Source organism: Castor canadensis, chromosome 9 (assembly GCF_047511655.1).
Source record: "Castor canadensis chromosome 9, mCasCan1.hap1v2, whole genome shotgun sequence".
Classification (NCBI taxonomy): domain Eukaryota; kingdom Metazoa; phylum Chordata; class Mammalia; order Rodentia; family Castoridae; genus Castor; species Castor canadensis.
Window position 1 is genome coordinate 116,818,255 of NC_133394.1, and position 17,157 is coordinate 116,835,411.

The window sequence follows — 17,157 nt, forward strand, 5'->3', positions numbered from 1 at the left end:
GAGAAGTAATATAACAGGTATTACATAATGGTATAATGTATCGTGAGGTTTTAGTGGAGAATCTGTGGGAACAAGTGTGTTCATGGCATATTTGTGGGATATATTAGTACTTCAGTTATTTTTCCAAAATTTCATCTGAATTTATGAAATGGATCTGGGAGCAAAAGAATCACTGATTTAGCTCAAATATTACTGACACACTACATACTATGCACTGTAACAAAAGAAAAATGCAGATGAACAAAAATCAGCCGAGGCACTCAGAGTACAGTCTCTGAGAGAAGAATGTTACAGATGGAAGGAGATGAAATGTAATAAATCCCATGAAGACAGCACCTCAGCATACAGAATATCACTAGAGCACATAGCTCCTGCTCTTACAGTTAGGCACTCTTGGCTTCCTTTTTGGAAGAAAATCTAAATCAGGGGATTGAAACAAACAAAAATGCAAAACTCTAACATAACATTTCCATATCATATCAGTCTACTAGTCATCAAAATTTGAACAACTCATTTAAGTTCTAAACAGAACATAATAGTTGGTGTCCAGTTCCAGGGAATTAACACTATGTAAACTACTTGTGTCCTTCATCCATCATGTGAGAATTTCCATGTGCATCAGTATTAACATGAAAGATATCTCATGTTAAAACCAGTAAGTTAATGTTTTCAAAAGGCCTACTGGAAATATTTATCTTTATTTCACAAAACACTAAAGGTAGAGTGCCTAATCTTCCCTTTCAAGTCATAAATGAATTAAGACTTTGCTGGCCTCCTTTTTATGCATTTCTGTCTCTCTGTTGCTGTCTCTTGTCTTTTTCTTTCTCCCTCCGTCTTCTCCTCAACCACCCTTCCCTCCTTCCTAAAGTTGTCAACCTCTGCAAAACCAATCAGCTCCACTCACAGAACAGCTCCAAGAAGTGAAAGTGATTTTGATCACAGGCCACTGAGATGGAAAGGGATCCATCCAGAAAAGGATGGAAGCCAAGGGTATGCATGTGCCTGTTGGGGATGCTGAGTGAGGGAATTTGTTATCCGTAAAGCTGGAGCTTGGCAAAGGCCTTGATTGCAGAGCAAGGCTCCAGCGCACTTCCTAACAGTTTGGCAAGCGTCCACCCAGGGAGTTGTGACCTCGGTTATCTGGAGGAATCTCTTGTTTCTTTCCTCCCCCCATCCCCCGCAAGCTCCTACCCCGCCATGGTCTCCACCGGACGTCCTAGGACCCAAAGGAGAGGGTCCCAAGGGCGGTTTCTGCCAGTCTGCCTAGACTTGATCCCCTCTTCTCATCTCTGCCTCCCATCCCCTGGCCCAGCAATCCCGATCATTCACCCTTTCTCCACCTCCAGCCTTGACAGTGGGTACAAACAGGTCCTCACACAACCAGTGAGATAGGCGCCTCATTGGTTAAATTCAAATTCGGGCTAGAGGGTAGGGAGCAGAGCCAGGACAGCAAAGAGGAAGCCACGCACTGCTGCTGTAGGCGACCCCATGCGTTACTGACGGGGAGGAGGGGTTGAGAACGCTGGTTTTGGTTCCTGGAGGAGTTACAGGTTGGAATCTGCTTGCCTAGCCTTGCATCGTAGTCGCGCCCCAGTTCACCCCAGAACCTTGATGGTACAGGCACGAAAGGGTGTGGAGCAGTTTGCACAGCTCCACATCCACACGGAACGCCGAGGAGGGAAGGAGGGGGCAGAAAGGCAGGTCCCGCCTCCCGGGTCCGCGTGCACACACACGCCCACCGCGGCTGGGCTGGCGGAGCGCGGGCGAGTGAGCGCGGGCGAGGGTGCGCACGCCGCGGAGCCACTCTGCCCTCTCCTCGCACCGTGCCCAGGACGTCTTGAGAGCCTGGAAGCGTGCACAGGCTTAAAGTATGGCATGTTGCAAAGATGGTTTCTGCCCAGAAGGTGCCTGCGATCGTACTGTGCTCAGGAGTCAGTTTCGCCCTCCTGCACTTCCTTTGCCTGGCGGCTTGGTGAGTTCCCTGGGATCCTGAGGGAAATGGGGATGGGACAAGTAGCCAGATCCAGGACCCCTGTGGCCACCCACTCCTCCCTGAGCAAACTAGACCTTCCTGTCTTCGCTGTAATATCATGGACTGAAGTCAAGCGTTTCTGTGACGGCGTAGGCAGGGAAGAGGACAAGGGGCGTCGGGTGCAAGAAGCAGAAACATATGGGTACTGGGATGTGTGCTGCCCGGGAGTGGGCTTTTCCTATTCCGGTCTTCCACGTCCCAACCCCCAGCTCTGCCTCCTTTAGCTTGGGGCAAGTGACTCTTTCCCTAGAAGGCAAACCTGATTCCACCTGTTTTCAGATTCATTCTTAAAATAATCCTTTCCGCCCCTGTTTCTTTTTGCTATTGCAGTTTAAACGAATCTCCAGGACAGAACCAAAAGGAGGAGAAATTGTGCCCGGAAAATTTTACCCGCATCCTGGACAGTTTGCTAGATGGTTATGACAACAGGCTGCGTCCTGGATTTGGGGGTATGAACTATTTCAAACTCGCAAGTGTGTCTGTCTGTCCCCCTCTGGTCTGCCTGTCAGTCTGTATGTGGGAATATCAATAAATGTGTCTCACGTGCAAAAATGAAAAACAATCTTTCTCTTTCTCCCCCGGCATCATTCTCTCTTCCTCAACCTCCCCCCCCATTCTTCTCTTAGTGAGACCTATGACAAGAAGGCCGCCCCCACCAGTACTTTCCCATCTGCCTGCCCCCTCAGAAGCTTTGCCTCTCCCCCACACTAATTACCTCCCTGGGACCTGACTGCGGGGTGGGGGTGGCTGGGAAGAGTCAAAAATGGGAACTCAGCTCTGCTGCTCCTCTGCCCTGCACCCCGAGAATAGTTTCCCTGAACCTGGCCACTTTGTCCAGAGTAGGTTGCACTTGAGGCAGCTGGTGCGAAGTCCCCTCTCTTTCTATGTGTCCTTTTCTCTGCCAAAGCTCCAGCCTGTGTTCTACCTAGGAAAAGAATCTGGGGCAGAAGCTGCCTTCTCTGCCAGGGAACACAGACCTTTCCTATCTTCTTTTTACTTTCTTTGGGGAGGTGGCATTTGTTTCCCTCCTAAGGCTTTGGAGTCAAAAGTGTTCAGCTTTATTTTTTCCTTTAGCAAATGTTTACAAAGGGCCTAATAAACAGTACTGTTGATCTTTTCCTTTTTTTCATATCTGCATATATAATGAAACCTACATGGCAAGCTTTGTGCTAGGCATTAGGCTCATAGAAATCTTAAGATATAATCCTTCACTTCAAAGAGCCTCTCAGTCCAGTTCAGTGAGAAGTGACTTTCTGGGATCCCACTCATGGGGTTGGCCCACGTCATCTTATGACACATTCTTTCTTCTTTCCAGTGCACTAATTGTTCTGCAGCAAATGATCTGAATAGGATGTAGTCTTGATCTCAACAGAGCTTAGATTCTTGTAGCAATAATATTAGTAAACAATAATGACTAATATTGTATTTATTTAAGCAATTTAGTTTTCATAGAGGCCTGGTATTTTGCAGGCATTACTCTGTTTAATTCTTCCAGCAACCCCAAGAGAAAGCCATAATCCTATCCTCATATTACAGATGAAGAAATCAAGGCTTGGAAAGTTTATTAAAAGGTTCATGTTCACAGTTAGTAAATGAGAGGTAGGATGTGAACGTAGGTTGGATTTTACATTTAAAAGACAAAACCACCACTTGGATTGGGCTTGTATTAGATACTATGTGAAGTGATGAGTATCACATAACGTTAGAAGTATGGAGGACTTTTATGCTTCCTAGGAGGCTGTATAGGAGAGAGATGGTGGGAGAATAGAGGAAGAAAACGATTGGAGAACAGGACAGCTTTAGATGTGATTAGAAAGTCATTAGCATAGTTGGATGGAATGGAAGTAATGATTCTTTGAAGTTTAGTGACTTTCTCATTTAACAGATGAGGACACTGACAACAAGAAAGGATTTAGACAGGGGCACATAGCATATTAATGATAGCCTGGGATCTGGTTTTCTGAATTCCAAGTCATTTTTTTTCTGGATTTTATTGAGGAAGTTTTGGGAAGCCAGTGAGAGTATTAATTTAGTATCTGTGTGTTGACAGTGATAAAGATGGATGAGAAGGGTGAAGATTTCTTCTGGCTCTTTTTACATTCCCTATCCAGGGATGGGTTGCCCACACTGCCTTTGCCTTCATGCAGATCTGAAAAGAGACTTCATTAGAGAAGTGAATCATTTGTCAATGCATGATCTCTCCTAAGTGACTTGGAAATTATTTTAGATCAAAAATAGTTTGGTGGAGAATGTTTGAGATGATATGATTCCATGTGAGACTATATTATATCAATGAAAGAGGATTTATCTGCTCAGAGAGGTTTTAAACTTGACATTTCAGGTAAAGAAAAAAACTAACAAAAGCATCAACTCACATGTAGTTTAAATATTCATCAGAGAATTGATGTACCTGAAATGAAAAAATGAAAGTACCAGCTGGCGCTATATGGTATTATTAAATGTTGAAAGTTAAAATAATACCTGCTTAGTTGGTTATAAAAGAAGTTATAATTTGAAAGGAAGAAGGGATCTATTAGAAATGGGTCCTTTTTGCCATGTACTCTCTTATAACACTTGTAGACAATAAAATGAGTGAAAGTAATCTGTGTAAGCCATTACTGGTTTTGGTTAACTACAATACTGCTGCAGGTCTCACGGGCATTATTAGTCATCATACTTGTCATTGCCAGCCAATCTGTCTGCATTAATCACCTGGAGATAGTTTTAAAGCTTTGTGAGAGGGGGTAGAATTTGTCCTAATTGGAGGATTATCTGTTGGTTAATTATTAAAATTTTACTATATAACACAATGTTAGGATTTTGCTTTTACATTTGCTCATAAATATCTGGTGGTAGATGTGATTTACGTTTTAGATGTGGGTCATTCTCTGCAAATACATAGTATCCCCAATGTACCAGATGGCAGTTATCACCTGCAGAAAATGTGTTGTCTGTTTGCATGATATTGTTAATGTATACCACGGAAATAATAAGCAACTTTGCTGTTAGCACAGAATTCTAGATATCACAAGTTTAATCCATTCTGTGACATTTTGTACTTTGTGGAAAGTTTGGCATTTTAAAAATAAGATGAAAACAATTCAAATTTTGACCAGTACACTATAAATATGGATTGACTTCCTGGTTCCTTTAATCCTATTTCTGCTCTTTGTGGAACATTTACTTTTTATCTGTTTATACAACTTTGCTGTGTTCTATTTAAAATAAAGCTAAAAGCAAAGATTTGAATTGAAATTGGATGGTTTGCGATTGCTCAGTAGGCCAGGCAGGGGTTGAAATAGATTTGGAAACTAAATTATGTATTTTTAACTCAGCAGCACAGCTTGTAGTGGGGAAATAAAAGGAACTGAAATGGTTCTCTTCTTTTCATCCCTTCAGGATCTCCTCTCTCTTGTCTCCACATTCTCCTATTGGGGAAGAAAAGGGGAAAGGGTGAGAAGAGGAGGAAGGAGGCATGTTGAGAGAAGCTAGAAGGGTACAGTGCTTTCAACCTCTGATGAGTCAGTTCCTATCGTACTGAAGTTGCTTGTATCTGTCTGGAAGTAGCAAAAAGTGGACCCTTCCACAATGAAGCTCGAAAATCATTCCCCCTTGCTCTTGCCACTGTTAACACTGACATATGAGTTCTTTAAAATGCATAGCTAGGTGATGGAGTCATAGCTCAGGTGGTAGAGCACACTATGTGAAGTGCAAGGTCCTGGGTTCGAGTCCCAGTGCCATAAATGTGATATACATACATAAAACGAAAAAGAAAGCAAAGCTAGGGTATAACCACTGGACAGTAGCTTAGGAATGATGCCCTCATCCCTTCTTTATTCGTTGCTTAGCATTCTGTACATCTCAGTGTGTGGAGGCGTATGATCTGGAATAATGAATATTTCAAACAAATGGTTGCTTTGGATCATCTTCCACAACCTTTCTGAAATGTGAGCAGGCCATTGCTATCAACTTTGCAAGGCTGATCACTAACATAGTAGGACTTCCCATTAATGGAGTCCTTCCTCTACAGTTTTTAAAACATTTCACATGCAATACTAATAAGATTATCCCATGAACATAAAGAGATTAGCAGGGTAGGCATTATCTCTCTGTTAGAGAAGGGCTGGGAAAAATTCCAGTGAATTGCCCCAGAACCCTCTAGCTAGTTATTGACAAGGTCACAACTCATACTCCAATCTTCAGACTATTAGGTTATTAGGCTGCTGTTCCATTAGCATGCCCACTTCTGAGACTTCTTTCCATCATCTGTTTATCAAGAGTCCATGTTCCTGAGCATAACCTTCTTGTTACTCTGTTAGGGCTATGAAATAAACTTTATCTCCCCCAAAGGAGTGAAATTAGAGCTTTTAGTCTAAACTTTTAAGACCATTTAAAATGGAAGAGTAAATATGTAAAATTATATTTATTTAGGTTGATTTGGAATATTTCTCCCACACAAATCAAACCATCTTTGCAGTGTTTCCACATGATCTATATATCAATCTATAAGGTTTTGTGTCATATGCTAGCTGTTTGAATTGAATGTCAACAGAATATATATTTAAAAATATATGGTGAAAAGAATATTTCAAATCCACACAACAACATAAAAATAGAGCTTCATTTTTTTCTCATTTGTCACATTCAATCATTTAGGCATTTGTTAAGCCAATATGTAATGAGATACACTCTCTCCAGATACAAAGTATTAAGAACAATGAGAAATTGTGAAGATAAGCTTCTGATCCAAAATAAGCTCTCATAGACTTTACAGTTAGGCAATGTAGACAAATAAAAAAAATAACAGAAACAAACAACAGAACAAGTAAATGAAAATGCTTTGGGACAATTTAATGGCATACTGGAGAAACTAAAACGGATGAGGTATCTAGAAAGGATGCTCAGGGACGTCTTTCAACTGGAGAAAAGTTAGTCTCAGGAAAAAGAATTTTTAAAAAGCCAGCACAAAGGCCCAAAGTAGATAATACAATAGTGTGATTTAGATAGTGAAAGTCCAGTATGCTGGTAACCAAAAGGCAAGAGCAAGAATCTTACAGAATTAAGCTGGGATGGTAAGCAGAGGCTGTGTTGTGCAAGGCCTTTGGGGACCCCCTAAAAGCACTTAGATGCTTCTTTTAGTGAACCTGCAGGCCTGTAGAGTCCTTACACTAGAGACATTGGCATGGCATGATTTAGATTGCAGCATGATTCATCTGATCGCCACATTAAGAAAAGGCTTAGAAAAGAGGTGGGGCAGTATTGGAAACAGGGATCAATGAAGAAGCTTTTGTGTTTTTTGTTTGTTTTGCTTTTGGCTTTTGTTCTTTCCAAAGAAACATAGATGTATGGTAGATAAAGTAAAATGAATATAAGTGGACCACAATGAGATACTTTTCAGAGGTTTAATTTGACAAAAATATTGCAAAATATGAGTGATAAACAAAGGGAAAATATAAATGACTACTTAATCTCTATTTTGACAAACTGGCATTATTTAATGTTCAGAAGGACTGCCCAACTGTCTTTCTTCCTGAGTTCACACAGTAGTGGAAGAGACAGAAAATAAGCAACAGTGATAAGAGAACTACGAAGTTCACAGATTGATGAACTGCTGCAAAGTAATGTGAAGCAGAGGAGTGGAAGTTTTAACTCTGGTAGTAAGGGAGGGTTCATTGTTGATATTTGAACATGCATCATTGGTAGGTGAAAGCATGAGCCACATTTAGGCAGGGACATTGAACAGTGTTAAGAATGAGAAGGAGCCAGTGTGATAAAAAGAAGAGGTTGTATGAAACTTGTAGGCTGTTAGAAAACTTTCTTTTTTCTTTGAGGCAAACCAGATGTGATTGGAAGGATTTTATCAAGGGCAAGTCCTGAACTGACTAATTTTAAAAAGCTCACCTTGAATGCTGTCTTGAGAACAGGCAGTCAGAGGAAATGACGGATAGAAAGAGTTTTGTTTTTTTTTTTTTTCACAATAAGCCAGGCAAGAGGGGATGAACACTTTATCCAAGTGGATGGCAGAGATGTCTGTTGATTTCTAAGAAATGGTTGACTTCTACTCCTATTTGACATTAGAGTCTACTTCATATTGAAGTTAGAGTCAAGGATTAATAGCTAGAATGTAAGATATGGTTGGAAGTTGAAAGTCTGACTAAAGTTTTGATTTAAACTCTTAGAAAAATGGAATTGTCAATTGTGGAAGCAGATAAGGGGCATGGATGAACAATTTGTACGTGCGTATGTTAAGTTTGAGATTACTACTAAATTTCAAGTGGAGTTTAACCCGAAATTTAGAGATGGTAGGTATGTTTTGGTACATAAAATTTTAAGACTAAGGACGTCATCAGGGGACTAATATTGGACTTGATGTCTCCAATATTAAAACAGAAGAAAGAGGAGGAAGAATCTTTGTCTCAGGAAGACTGAGCCAGGAATGGTCCCTGTGGTACAATAGCAGAAAATCTTGACTTCAAGAGTAGTTTTGGTGGCCTGGTAGGTGTGGAAGTCTGATTGGGTACATTAAAGAGAGAATGAGAGAAGTTTGTTCTGGGCATTTATTTGTACAGGGGGAAAAGAGAAATAAAATTGTAGGTGCAAAGTGACAAAATCAAGAGAACTTTTAAAAAATAATTTTTGTTGTCAAGAAATTATATACCTATTTATTGTTACTTTGACAGTACAGGCTAAATACTCGATTTAAAAGACTAAGGTGTTTCATGCAGGAGAACTTTTTTATGGGAGAAATAAAATTACTTTTAAATTTGGTAGGAACAAATCTATCAATAGAGGAAAACTGATGATATTTACAAAAATTTCAGTGAATCCTGAATTTGAAAAATGGATTAAAATAGATGATGGATGAATAGAAAGGAAGAATTTGGGGACACTATGCATAGGTTTTCTCCCAGAAATTTAAATTAATAGGGAAGAGAAAAAGAGGGTTGCCTTTTCTAGGACTGGAAAATCATAATTTGTTTGTGTACTGTTGTGAATAACCTAGAAGAGGATGATTTAGTATTAGACTGGAGGCAAGGGACAAGTGGAAAATCCCTTTAGAAAACAAGATAAAATCTAGAACACAAATTTTCTTATTCTCCCAGTTTACAAAAAACAAAATAAACTCAAAAATTATTAGCACTATCATATATTTATATTTTCTTTAGGATACAAATGTACAACATGCATTTGATGTTACCTGAAATAGACCCTGTAAAATACAGATCACAGGACATTATTAAATTGATGGATATTTAGGTAACACTTCACTGGGTTGTTAGCTTGTTTTTTCAGATCAAAAATACATTAGCTTGTACTTGTAAATCATTAAACATTACTGTTTTATAATCTAGGCTTTTAAAATATATTTATTCTAAGAAGCCTCTGGTGAATATAGTTGAATTTTGGACTAATGGCTGATGATGTATTCTTATTATTGGCCTACACATGGCTGTCTTTTCATCTATTCACCCATCTATTAATTCATTTATCTAAATAAAATAAGCATACCAGTTAAACCATCAACCAGCCCAAAGGGTAGAACCTTGACAACATCTTTCGTACTACAATGTACTTCCCTCATCATCTTGTAACCCCCTTACTAAGTTGGTTTTAAATTATTTCATAGCTTTTCTTTATCATTTTGAGTTATCTTTACTGTTTAAAGCATATTTAAAATATTTTTCTTGAGCTTGCTCTGTGTAACTTTTGGTGTTTAAAAAGATAATTGTATATTGTTAAGATTTGTTGTTATTGTCTCATATTGTAGACTGCTCATTTTGACTGCTCTGTGGTATTTTCATTGCATAGGAACCACCTTATTCATCTGCTCTGTTGGAAGTAGACTTTTTGCTTATTTTCAAGATTGTATTGCTGTCAATATTCTGACCCAAATTTTCTCTGTGAATGTGCAAGAGTATCTTTTGCATACACATCAAGGAATAGATTTTTCTGGATCTTAGTGTAAGTGGGAGTTCAACTTGACAAGATAATGCTGAAGAGTTTTTCCATTATTAAACAGTTCTTTAATAGTGAATGTGGAATTCAGGATCTATATATCCTGAATATCAGGCAAATGTGTGTTTGTCCATTGAAACGGTGTTTTATTGTGAAAGGTTCTGATTCCTATCATGTTCTAATGAAGTTGAACAACTTTCCAAATCTTTCTTTTTCATAAGAATTTTTTGTTCTGCAATTGTTTATTTTCATACTTTATCCATATTTTATTGTTGCTTTTTAGCTTTTCTTGTTAGAAGGATCATATGATACAAGAGGCATTAATATTTAAAGTCTTTGAAGTAAAAAAAATACTTTCTAGAACTCTACTGTATTTTCTGCTTTCTTGGAGCTGTCAATGGATATCTTTTATCATTGTTTATTATTTAAGAAAGCTAATATTTCCATTTTGTAAATGACAAAAATTATAGATTTATGTATTTAACTAAAGATTCTTTATTGTTTTAGCTTTTAAATACTTGAAGTCACTTCATTTTTGGACACTACTAGTGTTTTCTAAGATATAGGTGGGTGCATGGTATGGATAGCTGAAAGCTAGAAATGCTTTCTTAGGTTCATAGCTGGGGGGCAATGTGGAGAACAGGATAAATTAATTTTGAAATCAACAAAATACTTAGATCTTTCTCATGTTGTAATAGCAATTTGGAAACCATTATTGGAGATGACATTTAAAGGGATGGCTATTCACCAGGTCTGTGACTGTTAATGTAAACAGTAAAAAATTGTCTGGTATGTGGTCAGTTGCCTTCTTACTTTCCCATCAAGTTAGAATCATTAATTAAATGGGAGTATTTCCCTCACTTTGATCTTGGCAGTCTTGGCTCTTTCTTTCAAAGACTTGTTGAAGATCACCTTGTTTGCCTTTATTCTACCATATTTGGAGGATTAGCAAAGTTCTTCTACCCCCCCAAAAGAAAAAAGAATAAAAACAAAATTTCCCTATCACCAAATAAGTAGGATTCTGTAATAAAAGATGTCTTTGATGTTACATAAATGCATATACAATTATGGGAAGAAGTCTTTCCAAGCTCAAAATTATCTGGTTTCTATGTAATTATGCCCTTAGTAAGGTTGACTTGAACATCCTAAACAGTAGTATCAGAGGAAGCGTCTCTAAGAATTATTCTTAATTGCATAGCGACCATTATTCATTGACAACTGATTTTTCACAAACCTATTACATTTAAGGCTTGGACTTTGTTCTGAGGGAGAATACAAATATAAATAAGAAAGTTTCTGCTTTAATCGAGAAATATTTTTAGCTTAACCAATGTAGCAAATGAATCTCAATTTTCCTTCTTGAGGGGTTTTTAAATTACTGCTTAGAAGATATTGGAAGCATAATGAAACACATAGTTATTTTGCACCTAGTATGGGCAAAGTGCTATGCTAGTTTGGGATTTTAAAAGTTAATATTTTCTCTTTGCCCTTAAGAGTAGAAAGACTCATGCAGGCTGAAGTAAAACAAAACAAGCTGCAGCAATATAATTCAGAAATTACTCTTGAACAAAACAGGAAATGTAAGTAGTATATAGCATCCTATATAATAGGTATAACATTCCACATTTAGTTAAGTCATTAATTATTGCTATATTGTTTTATGACATGCAGTGTAGTAAAGCTAGAACAAATTTGGAAGTTAAGTTAACATAAGGAGATTAGAATTCTGGTTTTGGAATATAGCATTTAGCCTCTGTGGGCTCAGTTTTCAGGGTCATAAAATTTTCATGAGAGTAGTACCTTTGGAGGTGTTGTAAGGATTAAATGAAATAGTGTATGGGAAGATCTTACTATCCTGTCTGGCACATACTAGATCGGCAATAAATAATAATTGTTACAAATTTTCTTATTGTACCTTGGGAAAAAAACCCATCCATTTTAAGCAGTTGCACACATGTGTGCCCTTTGTCCTCTTTCTATCCCTTACTGCCTCTTCTCTGGTCCAGGTCACCATCATCTATTAACTTGACTAGGATAACAGCTTCTTAGAAGAGCCCTTCTTCTGCTCTTGCCTCCCTAAAATCTAATGCATATACAACTGCCAGAATGATTTTATAAAAGATAAAATTCAGTCATATAATTTCCTTACATCAAGTCCTCGGTGGCTTTTCAATGGCTATGGGATACAAATCAAACTTCTTCCCACAGCCTTCAAGTAAATCAGAGCCAAACTGAATATCAGAGGAAGAAAACCCAGGGAAAGAACATACAAAAAATGATTAACATCTGTGTTTACTTGATAGGACTACCGTAACAAAGTACCACATATTAGTGGGCTTGAACAACAGAAATACATTTTTGCATAATCCTGGAGGCATCAAGGTATCAGTAAGGTTGCTTTCATCTAATGCTTCTGTCTTTAGCTTGGAGATAGCATCTCTTCTTTGTGTCTTTACCTGGTCTTCCCTCTGTTGTGTCTGTGTTCTAATCTCCTCTTCTTACAAAGATACTACACATATTAGATTAGGGCCACCATAATGACCTCATATTAATATAATTATCTCTTTAAAGACTTATCTCCAAATACAGTCATTACAAAGTTCTGAGAATTAGAACTTCAACATATGAGTTTGAGGGAATCATAACGTAGCCCATAGCAACCTCTGCATGTATCTCTCCCTCTTTTGCTGATATTCTTACAAATTCTATTCCATATAGTTTGAACACTAACCACCATGGCATACAGTATAAATGTATCCCTTGAAACATGCCAGTTTTCAGGATATGGACTCAGGGGTAGGTGGGCATTCTGTCTACATACCCTGTAGCTCCTTGTAGCTCTCGTTTCTAATTGTTCTCTTTCTGTCTCACTTTGCTTTAGCCACGCTGACCTCATTTCTAATCTTTGAATATACTAAGGCAGATTCCCACCTCTGACTTTTGTCAATGACAGTTCTCCCAGCACTACCAGTGGCTCCTGCTTATCTTCTAGGTCTTAATTTTATTTATTTATTTTTTAATATCCTTTATTCATATGTGCATACTGTGTTTGGGTCATTTCTCCCTCCTTCCCCCCTCCCTTTCCCCCACCCCCTTCCTCTCCCCCCCACCCCTTCACTTCCAGGCAGAAACTGTTTTCCCCTTATCTCTAATTTTGTTGAAGAGAGAGTATAAACAATAATAAGAAGGACCAAGGGTTTTTGCTTTCCTGTACATATGTATTACATTCTAAGTTGATTCTTCTCGAACTGACCTTTTCCCTAGTCCTGGTCTCCTTTTCCTATTTGCCTCTGTCGCTTCAAAGTTTCTGCATTAGTTCCTTTGCAATGGACATCAAATGCTATCATGTTTTTTGGAGTTTCTTACCTATCCTCATACCTCCCTTGTGTGCTCTTGCTTTATCATGTGACCAAAGTCCAATCCCCTTGCTGTATTGCCCCTGATCTAAAGCCCAAATATGAGGGAGAACATACAATTTTTGGTCTTCTGGGCCTGGCTAACCTTGTTCAGGATGATGTTCTCCAGTTCCATCTATTTTCTTGTGAACAATAAGATTTCATTCTTCTTCATGGCTGAATATAATTCCATTGTGTATAAATACCACATTTTCTTAATCCATTTGTCAATAGTGGGCATCTTGGCTCTAGGTCTTAATGTAAGTACTGATTTGAAAAAGCACTTTTGAGCTGCCTTCCCAGTATATTCCTTTGTTACTAGCCTACCCCAGCCCCCTGAAATAGCATTCTGTCACTTAATTTATTTCTTTTCTATTTATCTCTGACTCTCACACTAATATGTTAGATCCTTGAGGCAAGGAATTCATCAGTCTTATTTAAACACTGCATCATCAAGGCCTGTCATGCAAGCACATAGCTGGTACTCATTTGAGTGCTTATTAAATAAATGTCCAAGTGAAATCCCTTTACTAACCATAGGTTTTTAGGATTTCACTCAATCTCAAAGATATTTACTTTACAACAATGTAAAGTAAATTATGTCATACATACTAATTCTGAACATTAAACACTTCAAGAAACAACTGAAAAATTAGTATGTTGTATATGAATTTAGAAATTCTTATTATAACTAGAACCAAGAACTAGCATATAACCACACATCTTACAATAAATTAATGAAGATAAATATTGGCCCAATTCTTCATTCCTGTATACTCTCCCAGTTCCTTAGAATGTCTAAGATACTAATATTTTCTAGGACACAGGTTGTAAACACTATTCTAGGAAACAAGTGAATAAATGTCTACATCTATTACTTAAGTAGAAATTATCAGGCCCTACATTATGCTTGTTAAATCAGCTGATCTGGGGGTACAGTCCAGCAGTCTGTGCTTTACCAAGATTTCCAGGTAATTCTGATATAGTTAAACTATGAGAACCATTTTAATAAATTGATCAAAGTAATTTTTGGTTTCTCAGGAATCTTGTCAAATAGTTCATTTGTTTGGACATTATCAACTTTATTCATTTGCAGTAACCCATCTCCCTTGCTCTGACTTACAATGATATAGTAATTCTACTTCTCAATACTTTCACAATTGTCCTCACAATGAACTAACCAAATAGTTTCTCCTACTCTAGAACCTGTTTGAGTAAAACTATTATCTTCTAGGTTTCAACAAACACTACCTGCTTCCTGAATTGCCTATTTCTGGAACAATTTGGCTTTAGTGAGCTTATTACTACCATTTTTGTTGTTTCCAATTTCTCATTGTAATAAAAATTTAATTAACTTCTTTGCTTTCCAAAGAGGTAATTGTTATAAGGTAAAAGTCATGATAGAGTAGCATGAGCTACACTTTTTCTCTCATTATACTCCCCAAAGCTATATTTTTCTTAGGCTACTTATTCAATAAAAAATTCTCTCATTCTCTCCGAATCTCTCTTTCTTTGTGTGGCTTGATCTTCATCTTTTAGAGAGAGAAGTATTTAATATGAGGCCAACTTTAGAACTAGAACAGTAAGTGATTTCAATTGTTAGTTGCCTTCCTTGGCACAAATCCAATTTCCCATCCTATATCCAAGGGAGCTACTCCATCTGAATAACAGATGTTATTATTTCCAGTTATGGAGTATCTAGTCATGCAGTGTTATAAATCATTGTATAAGGAAACAAAGTTCAAGAGGGCATCAATTCCTATAATTTTATTAGTAATGAAATGCTGTATTGTCTATAATTATGTCTACTATCATTGAGCAAACATTGTGTTATAGGAAAAGCAATTTATACTTATTATCTCAATGAATACTACTAATACTCATTAAAATCTTTACATATGAAGATATGTGACTTGACCAAGGTCATACAAGAAGGTATTTGGGACAAATTTTGGACTCCAAAATTCTTTATTTTTAGAATCATGTTAAACCCAGATTGTGTCAATGTTCCTTTGCTTAAAATCTGTGTTAGCCATATTGTCATCATGCCCTCGCCTTTCCCTTTGGCCTAGACATCTCTATCCTTGTTCATGAACCAGTTTTACTTAGGCATAAGAAAGAATCTTAGTAGTGGCCATTGTCAGAAGTGAAGAGAAACTAATAAGGAATGAGTATTTTTATGAGAGAGTTACATGATTAGCATCTCATTTGAGCAATTTCATTTGATCGCTATAAAAACGTTGCTTGACAAAGGTGTAGTTGCTCCGATTGTGGGGTTAAGTAACTTGCCCAAGATCACACAGCAAGTTGGTGACAGAGCATGAGTAGCTGTGACTTACAGAAGAGATTGTCTTTGATCCCAATCACCAGTGGATGGTGTGCCTCTTGTTAAAGGTGTCATGAATCATTTTTAAAGTTATTTTATCAGTATCCTCAGTTCTCCAAAGACACATTCCTTGCAGTCATTATGATTTTTCTCCTCTTCACTCCTGCGGCCAAGTTTACTCTTTTATAATAGCTCACTTCTTTATAGAGGCCAATCAGGTGATGGGCTATAAAAGAATCACAAAGGCTAAAAGCTTTTGTGTCTCTGCACTGCATGTTCTAACAGTGCCCAGGGGTGATGTATCTTTGAAGAAACAGGTTCCTGGTAAGTCACTGGGGTTTTTTTTTTGACTGTTAAGTAAACACTGCTTTTTGGTTTGGCTGTACTTTAATCTGTACTATTTGTAGAAATTCATTATCTCACTGAAAAATTAAGATGCTTATAAAAATGTTCTAGCATATCTGCATTTACTCTTTACTTGTCTAACCCTCCAAGCCTGTAAAATTGGTAATTATTTTTTCACACTTATTTACTTCATACTCACTAGGTCCTGTTACAGAAGTGAAAACTGATATATATGTCACCAGCTTTGGACCTGTTTCTGATGTTGAAATGGTAGGTTTTTGGGAAACTTAACTTACCTTTTGAGGTTTGAAGAAACATGCCAGAAAGGAGGCAATTACTATTTATTTTATTGTCAACCACACAAAGCTAGGAAATCAAAGAACATCCTAATTAAAGTTTATAAAGATTATGATACTATTTGCATTTGAGCTCTAATATTTGATAGTTGATTTAAAGTTTTTCTTTTAACAAAGAGAAGAACTTTCCTAATATTAATCACATAGCACAACCTTGTTTTTCTTTAGGAAACTACTGACTAGTAGAAAATTAGAGACTAGAATTAGTTTTAGTATGAACTAATTCTATACACTGTATTGTAGTCCTAATTTCATTTTGTATTTCATGTTGGCCCAATTGCTAGCTTTCTTCTCATCTTACCACTAGCCTTTTTGTCCCTCCCTCTCTTATGTGCTTAAGGATGTTTCTAGTACCAAGCATGAATCAAGAATTCATCTAGTCTGTTGTACTATCTTGTGTTAAATATGTTTAGTTAACATGACAAGGAATCTACTTTTACTGTTTTGATTTTTTGTTGTTGTTGTTTTGGTAACACTGGGGTTTGAACTCAGAGTTTCCTGCTTGCTAGGCAGGCACGCCTACAGTTTGAGCTACTCCTCTAGTCCTACTTTTTTTCCTTGACATTAAGTTTCTAATGACTTTGAAACCCTTGTATTATTCGACTAATTTTAATAAACTTTGTGAAAATGAAATTTATCTTTTATCTATTTTACTTCATCTTAAAGAAATGCCTATCATTTTATGGTTAATTATGCAGTGATTTTTGTTACACATTAACTGATTTTTGCTATCTGTTCTAAAGCACA

General features: G+C 37.4%; 1 protein-coding gene across 4 annotated transcripts in view; it reads left to right on the forward strand.

Moving 5' to 3' along the window:
- The first annotated feature begins 1,478 nt into the window (after positions 1-1,478).
- Gabra4 (gamma-aminobutyric acid type A receptor subunit alpha4) overlaps positions 1,479-17,157 on the forward strand; it is a 74,906-nt gene continuing 59,227 nt past the window's right edge. Inside the window, exons 1-3 of one of the 4 annotated variants that reach the window (XM_074042318.1) lie at positions 1,479-1,972; positions 2,363-2,481; positions 16,257-16,324. In XM_074042318.1, coding sequence (XP_073898419.1) covers positions 1,887-1,972; positions 2,363-2,481; positions 16,257-16,324 — 273 coding nt within the window. In that variant the 5' untranslated portion in view covers positions 1,479-1,886. The remainder of the gene's footprint in view (positions 1,973-2,362; positions 2,482-16,256; positions 16,325-17,157) is intronic. The other 3 variants (XM_074042320.1, XM_074042319.1, XM_020155067.2) reach the window with 3 other exon arrangements.